Here is a 16,810-nt window from a genome sequence, read left to right on the forward strand (position 1 = left end):
AGGCTGTTCCCAGGCCTTGCCGGTCAGCCTGGAAACACGCGGCCTCTTGAGTGTGCACTTCGTGTGTGATAGCGCTCTGAGAAAAGGTTTGGCTGTTTTCTTCCTGGCTGATGATAATTTAAAAAACAGCCCTGAATTTGGAGGCGACTAGTTTTCTCCGGGATGAGAGGTCAGTCGCTGTGTTTTTAAAGATCCGCTCAGTGTGTGCAGGTGTATGGTGTTTGGGTAACGTGTTTCCCTGTGTTTATCACAGATCTGCATTCCTGCTGGAAATGCCCTGGCTATTGTCAGCCCTCATAATTGGTTCTTGTTACAGCCACACGGGCTGTATTGTCTATCTGCAGTTCTTCAGCAGAGTTTATTGTTTATGTATGTGGTCTCCAGGAAGCTGCATTTGGAAATCTCTGCCTCACCAGGAAGTCTCTCTTAAAGAGGCAGTGTCCTCAAGAGGTCTGCATGGGAGCAGGGGCTACGCTTCTAGTAAGGACTTCATTGTCCCATATGTAGACACTTAACTCTTTGCCCAGCATCCCATTGGTTTCCCAGTGTTTTAGTGGCTCCTTTACAATTTTGATTTAAGGAGGTGAAAGTAGCAATTTTTATTCTTCAGATGCACCCAATCACACATTTTAAAAAGGAGAAGAGAAAAGTACTTTACTGTTGGATTACTGGAGTGCTGTGCGTTGTGGAGATGGAGTGTGTCTTAATATCTTGGTATTTCTTGAGGGTATTATTGTAGAATTCTTGAACTCTTTGGACGGACACAGTGGTAAATATGGGCACTTGGGAGGCTGAGGCAGGAGAATTGCAAGTTCAAAGCCATCCTGGGCTATCACATTAAACCCCACCACAAACAAGCAAATCAGAAGCAAACGGAATTTAAAAGAGAATCAAACTTTCTTCACTTTGAAAACAAGTGAAAAAATATTTTTTTTTAAAAATTAACAAATATTTAAATCTGTACGGAAATACAACGTGACAACCCCTGGTGTCCTCCTGCCATTTGCTCTGCCTTCACACAGATCAGTGTCCTGTAGTCCTCCCTACACGTTGTTGAGAAATGAAGGCAGCATTACCTGTGTTTTACACATGAGAAAGCTCAGGGTGTAGAATTGACTTGCCAGCTCATCCAAGCAGTATGTGGCCCAGCCCAAACTCATCTTCCTGCAGTGTTCCTAGCCCTGTCGGGTAGTTGTAGCTAGGGTTGCAATAGGGAGGGAGGGGTTGATGAGATAGATGGCTCAGTAAAGGCACTCGAGGGGGAGACTTACTGTCCAGGGTTTCATACACAGAACCCACATGGAGAAAGGAGAGAACCGATTGCCCTGTGTGGGTCAAGGAACATATACACACACAAGAAGTGCCCTGATTGTTCTAACTGAAAAAAAAAAAAACAGAGGAGAAACATTGTAATAAAAACGACTTTTGCTTTTGCTACATGTTCTAACCCAGAACATTAAAGTGTAGAGTTGTTTTTCTGCTCTAAGGAAATTGCTTCTTTAAAATCCTCCTGGTTATTCAGCATAAGCTTCAAAAATACCACCCCCACCCCCCACCCCCACGTTCAGACTTTCCACTGGTAACTGGATTCGGCAGTAGACTGACAAAGAGTAAATCTCATTTCCTAGTAAGGAAGTTCTCTGGCTGATAGCGATCAGCTCGTCACTCGTGTAAACCTTCTCTCTTCCAAAGAATTGAACAGAGGTCAGTAACCCACAAGTTTCACTTTTAACCGACAGGCTAACCAAGAGGACTTGACCGGCCTCGGAGGAGCAGCATGAAGGAGGCTGGTGTTCGAAGACATAAATCAAAAGAGCTGCTTTGGGAAAGCTCCACCCTTGTAGGGTGTTTGAAGAGTAGTTCACTGGGCATCTGTATTAGTTCTGGGTTGCTGTGACTGCATCAGACAGAGACAACTTAAGGCAGAGAAGGTTTTGGTTTTGGTTTACTGTTTCAGTGGGTTCCAGTCCCTCGTGGCAATGATGGAACAGAAGAATCACCCAGTCTGTGGCAGTGGGAGCACGTGATAGAGGCTGTTCGTATCCTGGTGGATCCAGAAGCAGAGAGACTAGGGATTGGCTGAGATAACTCTGAAGACCCACCCCTCCCCTAGTGGTCTCTTTCCTTGGTCTAGGTTCCGCAACCTCCCGAAATAGATCCATGCTCAAACCGTGAGCCTGAGGGGGATATTTCAGACTCAAGCCAGAACAGTATCAATCACTAAATAATTTGAGGAATTTGGTTATAAAGGTTCCGATTTGTTTAGAGAGGGAAAAAAAATACAGCATACAAATAATGGCTCAGAGCAAAACTGGCCAGATAAACCAAGAAGATTAGGCAGGTTAGCAATCTGTAAGGATCCCGTGTCAAAGCACCATTTATTTTTAATTCTTGTGTTGAAACCGTAGATGAAGAGTTTCCTATTTATTTGTTCTTGACCTTGGGCAGCCAGGTCTGTCCCACATGCTTCCCATTTATTTGTAATCTTGTTGGGCTGGGGCACGGAGCAGGGTTTGGTCCGAGTCTCTTCAGTTAAGTCACCCTATATCCAGTTGGTCTGACTTGGGTGGCATCTGCCCTCCCCTGCCCTCATAACTCGTGGTAAACAGAGGGAATCGTTGCCCAAGTTCCGTTCACCGTAGTAAAGAGTAGATACAGAGACATTCAGTGAAAGGATCTGACCACAGAAAACACCCAAGCTTGACATGCTCCAAAGTCCTTAGTTATCACTGGCTTGGTGTGGTGCTGCCCCTCTGCCAGGGTGACACCACCACAGACACCTGTGGTTCCTCCCTCCAACCATGGCATACAATCTGGTTTGCTCTTGTTGTACCCAAATTTGGCAACCATCTTAGAAACCTAAGGTCTGTGCAATACTTTTCCTATGTTGGGATGTTGCTTAAATCAATGGTAATGGTTGTACATTTCGGTCACTACTAACATCCTGTTCTACACTGATCACTTAACTTCCCCCTTTAGGATTCAGCATGCAGAATTGTGGGAACTTCTGTCTAACTTCAGGTGGACAGAAACATCCCAAGGCTGTCTTCTGATGCTTTAGAGTCTGCGGTGTCTTCATTATCGCATATACACGTAAAGGGAGAGATTACAGAATGCAGCGAATTTCAAATGGAAGAATCACTGTAGTTTGTTAATTTTCTTTTCTTGTCACCTCCCTTCCTTCTATCCTTTCTTTTCCCCCTTCCTGCTCCTCCACCCCATCAGAGTCTCATTCAGGAGACCATGCTATCCTTAAACGAAAGACATCTCCTCCCCAGAGTGCCTGGTAACAAGCATGTGTCACCACACCTAGTATTTGCCACCTTTTTGTTTATTTATTATCAATTGTGTGTGTGTGTGTATGAAAGTCAGAGGACACTTTCAGAAGTCTGTTCTCAGCTTCCACCTCTTTCATTGTCTCTAGTGTCCTGTGTCCTGCACGCTGGTTAACCCACACATTTCCCAGCAATTCTCCTATTTCTACAGCAGGAGTGCTGGGATTTAAGATGTGTATTACCACACACACTTTTCACATGGGCTCTGGGGATCAAACTTGGATCATCAGGCTTTAGCTACAAGTGTTTTTACCCACTAAGCCATCTCACCAACCCATTTGTTCACTTCTAGTAAAGATAGAATTTTACTGAAAGGTGACTGATATTTTATCCAAATGAAGTTCCCACAGCCCCAGTAAATCTATTGCTTATGAAACCTTTGGAGGAAACTGCCTGGAACTTCTCACTGGGAGATGCTGTCGGCTGCATGGAAGACCCACGCAAAAGGAGCAGCCTTTGTCCCCACGATACCGAGAAGTGTGGCGGCCGTGTTTCAGCTAGAAGTCTAGCTATTGAACAGGCGTGGGAACACAGCCACCAGTGTCTGCACAGAAAGTGCCTTGTGGTAGTTTCCCATGTTGAAACGAATGAATCAACACCCCCAAGGTGAAGGAAAATGGCAAACCACAAGAACCTGTACCTCTACAACTTCATGGTTTTATTTTTTCAATTTCTCTCTAATCCATTAAGATTTGCCTTGAACTACTATAAAGTAGGGCTTTGAAAGGAGGATTTTTTCCCCCTAGGAGGCAGGTGAAAGATTCCTTGTCTTTTCTAGTGTTTTTGGTTCAATGAGTCAGATTTCTGAATATTGAAAAAGTAGTTTTCTAGATGACTTTTGGATGGTGAGGGGTCATGGGGCAGGGAGTGTGTGCACGTGCGTATGTGTGTGTCTGTGTGTGCGTATATATATGTATATGTGGTGTGTGTATAAGGATATGTGTGTGTGTGGTGTGTGAGTGTGTATGTATGTGTGTGTGTGTGTGTGTGTGTGTGTGTGTGTGTGTGTGTGTGTGTGTGTGTGTGGTGTGTGTGTATGTGTGAGTGTGTGTGTGTGTGTGTGTGTGTGTGTGTGTGTGTATGTGTGTGTGTGTGTGTGTGTGTGTGTGTGTGATATGTGTGTGTGTGTGTGTGTGTGATATGTGTGTGTGTGTGTGATGTGTGAGTGTGTATGTGTGTGTGTGGTGTGTGAGTGTGTATGTATGTGTATGTATGTGTGTGTGTGTGTAGATGTTCTAAAGGATTCCTCCTGGCACCACTTAGGCCCTGTGCTAAAGGGAAACTCATATTACTTTTTTGAGTTTTAAGTTCTTTTGTTATTGTTTAAAAAACTTCAAAGTAGAATATCATCATAAAATTAAGGCCTTCTTGACAGAGTTGTGAGGGCAATAGAAACAAAAAATACACGGTAAGGGCTCGTGTCAAAGCACCAGCAGTCAGTAGTCACAATGTAATATCACAGTGATCGTGGTTCATGATGCATTACTACCCCTACAGGGACACCGTTACTGTGAGCTAAGCACCCAGCACTGGCAGCTGTGAGAACAGACGGCCATAACATAACATTTCGAGCCCGTCTTGCACGTTTACAGCGCCCTACATTGGGGGCTGATTGAGCTGTACCGAAGTGTTCCAGTAAGATGCTGAAAATGCATTATGGGGTGGGAAGATGGCCCTCCCTGGTTGTCAAGGAAAAGACCTGTGCACTTGCAGTTCACCAGTGTCCTTGTCCTGTTTTTAGCAAAGAAAGGGGCAGAGGCAAAGACCTTGATACATCGAGAGGCTCAGGGGTGTCTCAGGACCAGGAAGAATCCAGAAGAACTGTCATCCTGTGTTCTACACAGATGGCCCTTGGTCAGATCCAGGCAGCACTGTGCTGTATGTCCTGTATGGTACAACGGTGAGAGTAACCAGAACTTAGTAGCTTCTTGGGTTCCCCAGAGCAGGGACTGAATGAAGACAAACCTCTTTGGCAGGCCCAGAGCCCACCAGCCTTTGTCTTTGGGTATTTTAACCCATCCTGAAGGCACTAGTGTTGATGAGTTCGAGTTTCCCTCTGGCTTTAACCACATTACCTCTGGCAAAGTGAGCTGTGGCGGGGCCCTTGGAAAGATGCAGTTTTCTTTTTACTGTGCTGCTTGGCCGTATTGCAATGACATATTACTTGTAAAATTGCAACACACATCTGAATCCCTGTAGCCCCTCAGAGTCTGGTAGCAAGAAAACAAACAAACAAAACCCCCCCCAAAAAATCCAATTCCTTTATGAGCTCATGTGCTGCAGCTCAAAATGAATGCCACGGGGCAGTGACTTCTCCTCACCATTCCCCTCTCAAGGTGCTGTCTTCACAGACCCATTTTGTTCCTGGAGTTCTTACTCCTGTCAGAGTGGGAGCGGCTGTAGAGGAAATGGCTGAGCATTGGCCTTTCTGTGCCCCTGTCCCTCACAGGGCATCTGGAGGCGTCCTTTTCTCCCTTCTTCCTTCCTCCCTGACCACTGCCTGTTTTAGGGCCTCGTCTGTTTCATCTGTTCCTAGAAATGCTGTGGCCCCCTGCTCTGGGTCCTCTTCCTCTTCCCCGCTTCTGTCAGTAGCTGGAAGTTTGATTGAATCAGCCTAGGCTGGTTGATGTGAGTGGTCCATCCCTCCACTGGAATGAACCAAACTGGAGTGCGCTACGTCAGTTCAGGCTTCCCTTGGATGCCCACCAGGGTAACGCTGGCCTTGGTGATTGGAGCTCTTGGAAGTGGCTTTCTCCCAGGCTTAAAGAATGTTCCAGGGGTTCTCTGGAGATTACCATTCATTCTTTAGCTGGGCTGGCACCTGAGAGGGTGTCGAGGGGCCTCTGCAAATGTGGGGTTCTTCCTGAGTGGATTTGGAGCCAAAGTCCTTCTTGTGAGGTGTTAGGCTTGGGGAAGGAGGACCCAGAGGACCATTCGACGCCACCCTTTGGTGGACACATATTTCTGAGTGTGGCCAGGGTGCCAGCTCCAAGGTGACTCATTCTTGTCTTTCAAGCACTTTAGAGTGATTTCACTTCCTTCTTTCTTCAAACAAGTGCAACCTGCTATAGCCTGATTTTTCTGTTTTTTTCTTTTTTTTCTTTTTTCTTTTGGTCCAGTGAACCCTTCCTGGATGCCTGTTTTCCTCTCTCTGAGAGCTCTTCTAAAACTTTGTCCGCATGAAAATGATTTTTCGGGGCTCACGTGTTTGTGTGTGTGTGTGTGTGTGTGTGTGTGTGTGTCTTCTGTCTGTCTGTCTGTCTGTCTGTGTCTGTTGTGTGTGCGTTTTCCTGGTGGCATGTATGTTGCTAAGCCCTGAACTTAGACCAGTGTCTCATCAAATGAACCAGCTCTCTATGCCGACCTTATGCTAGGATGAGGTAGATAAGCACTTGTCAAAAATCTGTGCATTCGAGAGACAGTGTCAGGAAAGCTTGGCTTGCATCTTTGTAGCTAAACATTATTACATTTACAAGACTTTTATGAATAAATTCAACCTTGTTGGGGTCTTTAAAAAAGTACCCGAGAACTTCACAGGAGCCGGGCTTCCTTGGGCTTGAGACTGACAGCCCGAGACGGTTAGCTGTGTTCTTCCAGACACTGTAGATCACAGCGATAATGCCTACTTTACCTGAGGGTGTACAGATCTTGTAAAAAGCAGGGAACTGGGTGTGCATCCCACTGCGACCACCAGTTCATAAAACGAGAAATGCTAGCTCTGAGAAGAGCAGGAAGAAAACCCAAAAAGAAGGTTTCCATCAGTAGCTATTTTTAAAAGGCACTAGAGAGAAGATGGATGCCAGATTCGTTCAAGTGAAAAGAAGGCAGCGGAAGGGTGTGTGGTTACTCTTAAATCATGGTTCTGTATGTGTCTGTGTCTTAGGAAGGACATGAAGTTCAAAGGACACCATTGATTTCTTTGTACCCAAAGGGGGCTTCCTGTATCCCTCCTAGTGACGCTTCCTTGTCTCTCTATTTCACTCAAGTGTTTAAATATATAGAGCTCCACGCAGGAGGCAGCGGAACAGTCCCAAGGGCTGCTGGGACATCTCACAAGTTTCTAGGTAGGGACCCAGTAAGCACAGCTTGCTTCTAAATGAGTCTCGGAGATGGCTTTTGAATGCCAAAGCCAAGAGTGCTCGAAAGAGCGCCTGTAACCCGCAAGGAAACTACCGGACGGAGCGAGCCCTGGGCTGGAGCTCTCAGCTTCTGACACTTGTAACGGATGGCCCCTGTCACTTCCTGTCGTGCAACTTAAGTGGTGGGGAGGAGTTCCCTCAGGGAAACCATGCTCACACAGCTCAGAGCGCCCTGTCCACTAGGCTTTTCTGCGGTTAGCAGCCAGGGAGTTGGGGTGGATGAGGTCGGAGCGTCCCATGGTGTGGTGCTGTTTCTTTCTCCGTGCACAGGTGAGTTCCTTGTTGTTCTGGAGCAGGGGATGGGTGCTCTCAACTCTCACCCAAGCCTCCACTGGGTGTCAGAACCTGAGGTATGGGAGGGTGTGGAGGTTTTGTCATTACCCAAGTTGATATTCAGTGAGCTGCTATTAAAAGCAAAAAAACAAACAAACAAACAGCAACCACAAAAGCCCTGGATGATGGAGCCAGCTTCCTGTCTCTCTTGAGGCTTGAATCAAGAAGTTGTATGCAGTAATTAGGACAGCAGCTTGCTCTGTGTGTGTGCATGTGCCTGTGCACACACACTAGCTAGCATTGCATTACGGCCATCACCCCCCTAGCAGCTCCGATTGGAGGAGAGCAAGTGGAGGGCTGGTCACCTGCTGTTCTAGGTTTTGATTTTTTTTTTTTTTTTTTTTTTACAAAAGACTCACATCAGCTAACGGGAAGATGAAGAGAGAAGGATGCACCTCCTCTCTCTTTTGAAGGTTATATCTCTAGGTGGGCTTCCAGGGTCCTCTTCTCTAGATTAGAGAATGGTTAAACTCGGTTTGGAAGCTCGGTTTGGAGCGACTCTTGTAGGATTCCCTGAAGTTTCAGATGGTGCTGACCCCTGCACAGGTGAAGCCAAACTGGCACAAGCGGAGGCTCCAACTTCTCCCTCAGAATGCCAGAACGCAGTGCAGGTTGTTTGGGAGTGAGCGGCAGGAAACAGTCTGTTTCTGGGTTGAAGGATGGTTAAGAGCCCCAAAGCTTCCTCTCCTGTGCCTTTTGATGATTTGTTTGGGGTATGTGTAGACGGCATAGGGGAGCCAAAATTTCCTTTAAAGGAAAACCCCTAATTTGTTCCAGCCTCACCAGAATTACATCCTCAGACCAATAGGTACAATCCCGGTAGGCGGCAGCTAGCATTCTGCTTTCTGTCTTGGCGGTGTGTACATGTGTGGATGTTTGTGTGTGCACATGTATGCATGTGTGTCTGTGTGTTTGCATGTGTGTATATATATATATATGTGCATTTGTGTATATATATGTATGTGTGTGTCTCTATGCATATGCATGCATGTGTATATGTGTGAGTATTTGTGTGTGTGTATATGTATGTCTGTGTGTGTATATGTGCGAGTCACTGTGTGTGTCTGTGTTTGTGTGTATATATCTGTCTCTCTCTGTGTGTATGTATGCATGTGTGTATATGCGTCTGTGTCTGTGTGTGTCTTCCTCTATCACCATCTTACTCTTTTTTCAAAGTTTTCATTCATGATTAGTGAGTGTAAACGGCATGCATGGAGGTGGACTTGCACAGCTCACATGTGGAGGTGGACGGACAGGTTTATAGTACTGATCTATTTCTTTGTTGACTCTCGGGATCAAAGTCAGGTCACCAGGCTCATCTTTTGCTCTATCCTAGGCCACCTCCCTAACCCCCCACAACTGTATCTCTTTTGAGACATGGTCTCTCTCGGACCTGGAGCTGGCCAGTTTGAATAGAATGATTGGCCAGCAAACCCCAGAGACCCCCAGTCCCTGCTTCCCATGCTGTGACTACAGGCATAGGTGCCATCATGCTAGGATTTATGAGGGTGCTGGGGAGTCAAACTCAGGCCCACATCTCGAACAGCTTTCCTACCTGAGTCACCTTTCTGTGATTTTGACCGCTCTAAGGATTTGGCAAATCGAGCCAGTGTTTCTCTTCTTGTTACTGAATTGTTTCAGACAACATCCTCAGGGTTAATCCGTGATCTAACATGTGTCAGAACCTTCTCCCTTGGGCTGAATAGTATTCTGTTTTGTGCATGTGTACATTTTGCACACCTGTTCATCCCTCACTGAGCCTGGGTTACTGACATGTTTTAGCACTGTGAACAGTGCTATCAGAGCGTGAATGTGCAAATAGATCTTTGAAACTCTCCTTTCACTTCCTCAGGGTCTGTGTCCCACAGTGGACTCGCTGGGTCATAATTGCAAGTGTTTCAGGATTCATCATAGTTTCCCACAGCGTCTGTGATTTTTCTCCATCTTGCCTGAAGCACACGTTTTTATTTTGTTACGTGTTTCTTTTTGTGTTTATTTAAGGCTGGAGATATGGATGTTTTCATGTATGTTGTTGGCCATTTGTAGTCCACAGAGGAACATCTCAAGTTTGGTGCCTGGTTTTCAATCAGGGTGTTTGATCTTTGTTGTTGAATTTAAGAATTCTTTTTGTATCTTGGATATTCATCCTTTATCATATATATATATATATATATATATATATATGCACATATATGACGAGTTGATATTTTCTCCCATTTTTGTGGTTTCTTTTTTATTCTGATATTACATAAACATGTCTTTTTAATCTTGTCATGTGAGTTGGATAATTTCACTCTCCTCCAACTACACCAGCTACTTGCTTGCTTAACAAGGAATAGTTTTTTTGAGCCATTGAGATATGGAAATTGGCGTTTAGAGGTGTTACCTTATAAATGACACCGACACAGTGATATTAATGTAGAACAGGCAATGGCACATTAGTAGCTTATGAAGTTAATATGGCACTGGAGGGATTAGCTACTATCGTTTCCATTTTGCAGATGGTAAGTCTGAGGTTTAGGAAAGTTGATTTTCCTGCAGTCTGATAAGAAGAATCAAGCTTCACATGGAGGCCGAATGGATGCAGAAATGACATCCTTAGCCATGGACAGCGTGTGGTGATTGTCATGCTGGGGCCCTGCCCAGGCCTCCCACCACGTACAGTGTCTGAAGGACTTTCTCCCCAGTGCCTTGTCAACTTGTCCATTTTGGCAGTTTGGTGGGGTTCAGTGGCCTGAGGAAGGGCATTCATGACGGGTCACTTTCTCTGCGGTGCGTTTATTCACCTAGCAAATGGCATCTGTTTCCAAACTCACTTCTGCTCTGATGTGAATCTGAAACTTGCGGATACACTGTATCAAAGTAAAAACTAGTTTTTATGTCTATCTCAGTTGAGGTTTTTGGAGCCAGGCAGTGGTGGTGCATACCTTTAATCTCAGTGCACCAGAGGCAGGGGCAGAAGGATCGCTGAGTTCAAGGCCCATAAAGCAAAGTTCCAGAACAGTCAGGGCAACTTGGAAAACAAACGAACAAAAAAAAAAATGTGTTTTTAGGATATCTACTTGAATCAAAATGTAATAGGCTAGGTGATTGCTTTTGGAAATTCTATGGAATAAATCTGGACAGTTTCCAGAAGAGGCTCCAGAGAAGTTGTGGTCATCAATGGGAGGAAGAAGAGGGAGGAGCTCTTTAAAGAATTTATCAACTTAACTTAGATCTGATCAAAGTAGTTCTGAATCTGTGGAGAGCCAGGGGCCAGTGGGGTATGAAAGTTAAGGGCTTTAAACCAAACCAGTGTGGGTTTGAGCCTCTGCTCTGCCTTCCTAGCTGTGCGTTAGGATGTCTATGATATGAAATAATAGTGTCCACCTTCTTGGGTTGTCCTGAGAAACAACCGAAATAGCTCCTGACATGCCTGTGGCCAGCACTCAGCCGATGTCACCAGGTCCTGTAGCACTAACTAGGATGTGTAAGTAGCTATCAGAGAAGCAACCGATTTTACACTAGGTCTCGGTGCAGAGGCCGAGAAGCAATACTGCCAAAGAAGGCTCTGTAGCACGCAAGACCCCGAGCCCTGAGGTAAACGCTATCTTAGCTTGTTTTGGTGGAGGGGCGAGGCATCATATTCCATGCAGGACTTTATTGAAAACCCTACTTCTAAGTTTCACAGGCCTGGACATGGGGACCACAGAAGCGGGGGGAGGAGGACATTTCAGAGCTGGTTCTGAGAGAGCCTTCCCGATAGAACACTCAACCGTGTGACTCACGAGGGACACAATCAGGAGGGTGACCACCACTGCGTGCTGGGACAGAAACAATGGGTGGCTCTAGGACCTAAATATAGACGGTATGGATGTCACTTAGGGAAAAAGGTTCCCGGTGCTGGCTGGGTGGGTGGCTCTCTCAGGAAGAGCTCAGGAAGCTGGTTGTGGCTCTGGCCCCTTGCTCTGTTCATCCTGCTCTCTAAATAACGGGATCCATGCTCTGGCCTCCTGCCTCCCCAGTGAGCCTGCCTCAGCACACTGTCTAGTTCATATTCCCATCTCTTCCCTGCCAGTCTCAACTTCTCCCTCACCCCCAAAAGGTCCCTATGTATCCCCTGCCATTGGCTCTTGTGTTCCCTCACTGTTTCTGGTCTAGCAGGACAGAGCACAGGGCAGGAGTCTGGAGTTTGGGAGTCATCAGGTTTCAGACTTTGCAGTTAACATTGGGTGCTGCTAACTTCCCTGGCCCCCACCTCTCCTTTAAAGGCAGCAGAATCATAGCTGTTAAGGTTGTTCCTTTGAGCTCCAGAGAGGCCTCAAGTTAACAGCACTGGCTGCTCTTCCAGAAGACCGGCTCTCACACCCACATGGTGACTTACAGCCCTCTGTAACTCCAGTTCTAGAGGCTCTGACACCGTTCTCTGACTCCGTGGGTATCACATACATGTGGAGCATGGGGATATGTAGGCAACACTTATATACACATAAAATCTAAAAAATATTTTTAAGAGATTAAAAAATAATCTGGATCCTAGAGTGGACACCTTGACTTCAAATACTACTCCATACATTGTGGATTTTGCAAGTTTCTTCTCTCTGGGCCTCAGTTGCCTTACCTGCTAAATGGGCACGAGGATCAGGCCTACCTTGTGGATTATATAAAAGTTAACAAACTCAGTCTGAAGCCTTTCAAACACAGAGCATGCTCACATGAGTCATGACTGATCTGGAGGGAAGAGAAATGTGCACTGGGTTCATGTCCTTCCAAAGCCACCCTCGTTTTCCACATCTGAACATGACTGGTATAGTCATTTTTCACATACTGTTTTTAAGTTGTCTTGATTTTTTGTGTGAGTTTTTGTTTTTGTTGTTGTTGTTTTGTTTTGCCTTTTAGTTTTGCGCTTTACTTTGTTTTTAAACCTTACCTTTGTCATATGACTTAACAGTCCTGAATCACGGCTCGGCCATTTCTTTGCTAAGAAACATTCTGATAAATAGAGATGGGTACACTCTGTGTGTTCAGTGGTGAGTCTACAGCATTCTGGGATCCATGTCACACGCTTCAGTGGCCTCCCAACTTCTGAGGTCAGGTTGCTCCCTGCTGTGGGAAGAGCTCAGGAACACTCTGGCTGCCACCTCTTGCTCTATCCACCTGCTTTCTGAAGAACTTCATCCCTGGTCTGGATCCTCTCCATGCCTAGTGTGGTCATCTCAGCACAATGCTTGGCCTGTCTCCCCACCTCTTCACCACTGGTTCTGTTGGTCTCCTTCCTTCCTTCCACAGGCCTCCACCTGTCCCCCTGACATTGACTGTGATTGTGACTCTGCCTACTTCATGGGAATGAAGATCACCCTAGTTGTGATCCATCACACACACACTCTCATACATACATACACACACATATACACATATACACATACACACACAGACATATGCACACACATATACATACACACACATACACATACACACGCACTTACACACACACACTCACACACATACACATACATACATATATAAACACACACATACACACACACTCACACACATACACACATACACACACACACTCACTCATACACACACATACACATATAAACACACACATACACAATACACACACATACACACACACACATACATACACACACACACATACACACACACACACACACACACACATACACACATACATACACATACACACATACATACATACACACACATACACACATACACATACATACATATATAAACACACACACTCACATACACACACACATACACACATACACACACACATGTACACACACACACACACACACACACACTCATACACACATATACATACATACACACATATACATACATATATAAACACACACACTCACATACACACGCACATACACATACATACATACATACACACACACTCACACACATATACACACACATACACACACTCACACACACATACACACACACATACACACACACTCCTTTAGAATCAGCCTGTTTCTTGCTTGTACCAGGTGCTCAGATGGTCAAGTGTTTGAACATCTTTGTAGTCCCTGCTACCTTTTCTGAATGAGCCATTACCAGCCTGGAGAGGAAGCAACAAGAAAGACACAAAATGGCCCAGTTTATAAAACCCCACCTTCGTGAGACATGAGAGAGGTCAGGGTCATTCTCGTTCAGTTTATGCTGAGTAACAACCATCCCCAAACTCTGAGGCAGACGGACACAGTCTTTATTCTCATCCTCATAGGCAGGCTGGCTAGGAGTCTGCTCCATGAGGGGTCACATATGAATTCTTCTCTTGTCCAGAGGAGGAAGCAAAGATGTACTACATATTTTAAGTTCTATACTGGTCTCCTTTCAAGTTGTTGTTACAAAATACCCTGATAAAAGCAACATGGGGAGAGAGGGTTCATTCTTGCTCATAGCTCAGGCAGTGGTCCATGATTGCAGGAAAATCAAGGTGGCGGGGACTTGAAACAGCTAGTCACATCCACAATCAGAACCACAGAGAGAATGCATGCATATTGCTTCTCACCTTTTTAATATAGTCCTGGGCCCGAGCCCAGAGAATGGTGCCGCCCACAGTGGGCTATATCTTCCTACCTGTTACTGCAATCAAGACAGTTTCCAATAGACATGCCACAGGTCAACCTGATTTAGATAGTCCTTCAGTGAGACTCCCTTCCCAGGTGATTCTAGGTTGTATCAAGTTGACAATTAAAGTTGGCCCTCCCAAGGTGTAAGCCTGGAATTGTCCCTTCTACCCACACTCCATTGGCCAGAGCAAGTCACAGGCCCCAGCTGAGGGATCAGAGATGTCTATCATTGCTGAGCCTACTGGTGTTGATCTCTATGTAGAGCTTTCTGCTGAACTGGGGTGAGTATAAATGATGCAGATGAGACCTGACATGTCTCAGATCTGAATAAATATGCGACAGACCCCCCAGTCTGTGGGGACTTCTTGAGACCTGGCTAGTGATGAACACTTCTTGGGGTATTCTCCACTCGGTCCTCCATGTCCCCATTGGGCAGATACAGAGATGCTGCAGAGTGGCCTGCAGAATGCTAATAATGTATAATGCTGATGCAAGAAAGGAGCGATTGGCCAAGTTCTGGTGTTAGGGACACAGGTGGGGACAAGGGGATTGTGACATGTCTCAGTGCCAGGAGCACAGCGGGGAGAGGCAGGGTTTGCTCCTGGACAACTCGGGTGCAGAATTCCCAGGCATGTGCTGTGGGCTGTTCTGGGAGTTAACTCTTCAAGTACCTGCATGTAGTGAGGATTTAGCATAGTACCCTGTCCTCTCAGTCGATTTAAATCACTAGCCCTCTGTCCCCCATGAGGCCTCATGCAACCTTGGGTATTCTCCATAGATAACTGTACACAATTACGAGCATTTCCACCCTGAGGGAGGATCTCCTTCTGTTCCAGTGATTCACGTATCCGCTCTCTTTCCTTCTGTCTCTTCTATCCAGTGGAAGAGGAGGTATTTTAGGGGTCAGTGCTGAGGTCAGGTTCAGAGTCTAACTTATATCAACTGCCCCCGGGGGGGGGGTGTCTTCCAAAGGAGGCAGGCAATGAGGATGAAGAGATTGGTGAGACCTCGTTTGTATGTACGTAAGGTCTAGAGTCACCATTGAAAGAGGAAAACTCTTCTCACTAAATCTCATTTGACTGGTTACACAACAGATAGGTTAGTTCCCTTGTCCAAAGTCACACAGACAACAACAACAGCAGCAGCAACAGCAACAACAACAACAACAACAACAACAACAACAACAACAACAACAGCAGCAGCAGCAGCAGCAGCAGCAAATGCTTTTCCCAAGCATAAAAATGATTTATCCTTACATGGAATTAGATCTTAATTTTTTTACAAACATGTGTGTTTGTAAAATATGTGTGTGTATATGTATAATAAAAGTGTGTGCAGGTGCACTTATATATAGACCATGGTGCATGTAGGGACATCAGAGTACATACAACTTTTGGGAGTTAGTTCTCTTCTACTATATGGGCCCTGGAGCCATCTTGCCAGCCCATGAAGTCAGCTCTCACTACCTTTTTAGAATACAGTGCCTGACCTGGGCCATCAGCTTCATGGGCCATGCTCCCAAAATGATTTTTTTTTTTTTTGCCCTTTCATGTCCCAAGTCAAAGGCACAGGTGACAGAAGCATATGCCATCTCTCAACTACACAGCCACCATGTTGTGAGAACCGTAGGGTACAGCCTGTCCCTCCTCTGGTTTCTGCTTTCCCCATGTCTTTCTGTCCTCACCTGGAGCTGCCCACAGAGCAGGCTGAGTTGGGACCAGTTTAAGCCCAGGGTGAGAGTGGAGATGGGATCTGGGGCCTTCTTGTGCTCCTTTTGAAGGCCCTTCACTTTGTTTTCTGGTGGATTGTTCTCACAAGCACCAGGAAATCAGTTCCTGCCAGGAATCAGCAACACTTTGGCTTCCTGTGGCCACCCAGGTGGGGAGGGTGCCCGCTTGTTGCTGGCTGAACTCTTGGCCAGCAGAATTCTGTAGCGCTTTCTTTTTTCCTTTCTTAGCTCAGTCTGTCTTAAGGGGACAGGGGAGAACATAGAAGAAAAGGATCTTTTGAGTCTGTTTTACTTCACAACTGTATGGGTTACAGCAGTTCCTACAAAAGGGCGCATGTTCCTGGGGTGCTGTGCACTGTGGTGCAGAAACGACACAGGCTACATGTGTGATTCTACATTCTCTAGTAGCCAGGTTAAAAGAAGTAAAATCAAAAAAGAAACTAATTTTCATAATATGAACTCAATATTCCTGAATAGTAGCATTTCAATATATTAATTGCTATTTAATTATATCTAAAAAAATTTTAAATATATATTAAAATCTAAACATTTTAAATATATATTGTGTCTATTATGTAATTTATATAATTTCAGACAAATTATATATAAATATATTAGTTATACAATTATATATAAATTATATACTTTATAATTATTTTATATATTTATTAT

The 16,810-nt window shown here is 45.3% G+C and overlaps 1 protein-coding gene across 2 annotated transcripts in view; it reads left to right on the plus strand.

Annotated features, from left to right (window-relative positions):
- Arhgef3 (Rho guanine nucleotide exchange factor 3) overlaps window positions 1-16,810 on the plus strand; it is a 281,753-nt gene that overhangs the window by 108,668 nt on the left and 156,275 nt on the right. The window contains exon 1 of one of the 2 annotated variants that reach the window (XM_032918597.1): window positions 7,667-7,744. The exons of the other annotated variant lie outside the window; for it this stretch is intronic. Within the exon in view, the coding sequence (XP_032774488.1) occupies window positions 7,694-7,744 (51 nt within the window). The 5' untranslated portion in view covers window positions 7,667-7,693. Of the gene's footprint in view, window positions 1-7,666; window positions 7,745-16,810 lie in introns of those variants that run through there. 2 annotated transcript variants of the gene reach the window in all.

This window comes from Rattus rattus, chromosome 13 (assembly GCF_011064425.1).
Source record: "Rattus rattus isolate New Zealand chromosome 13, Rrattus_CSIRO_v1, whole genome shotgun sequence".
Classification (NCBI taxonomy): domain Eukaryota; kingdom Metazoa; phylum Chordata; class Mammalia; order Rodentia; family Muridae; genus Rattus; species Rattus rattus.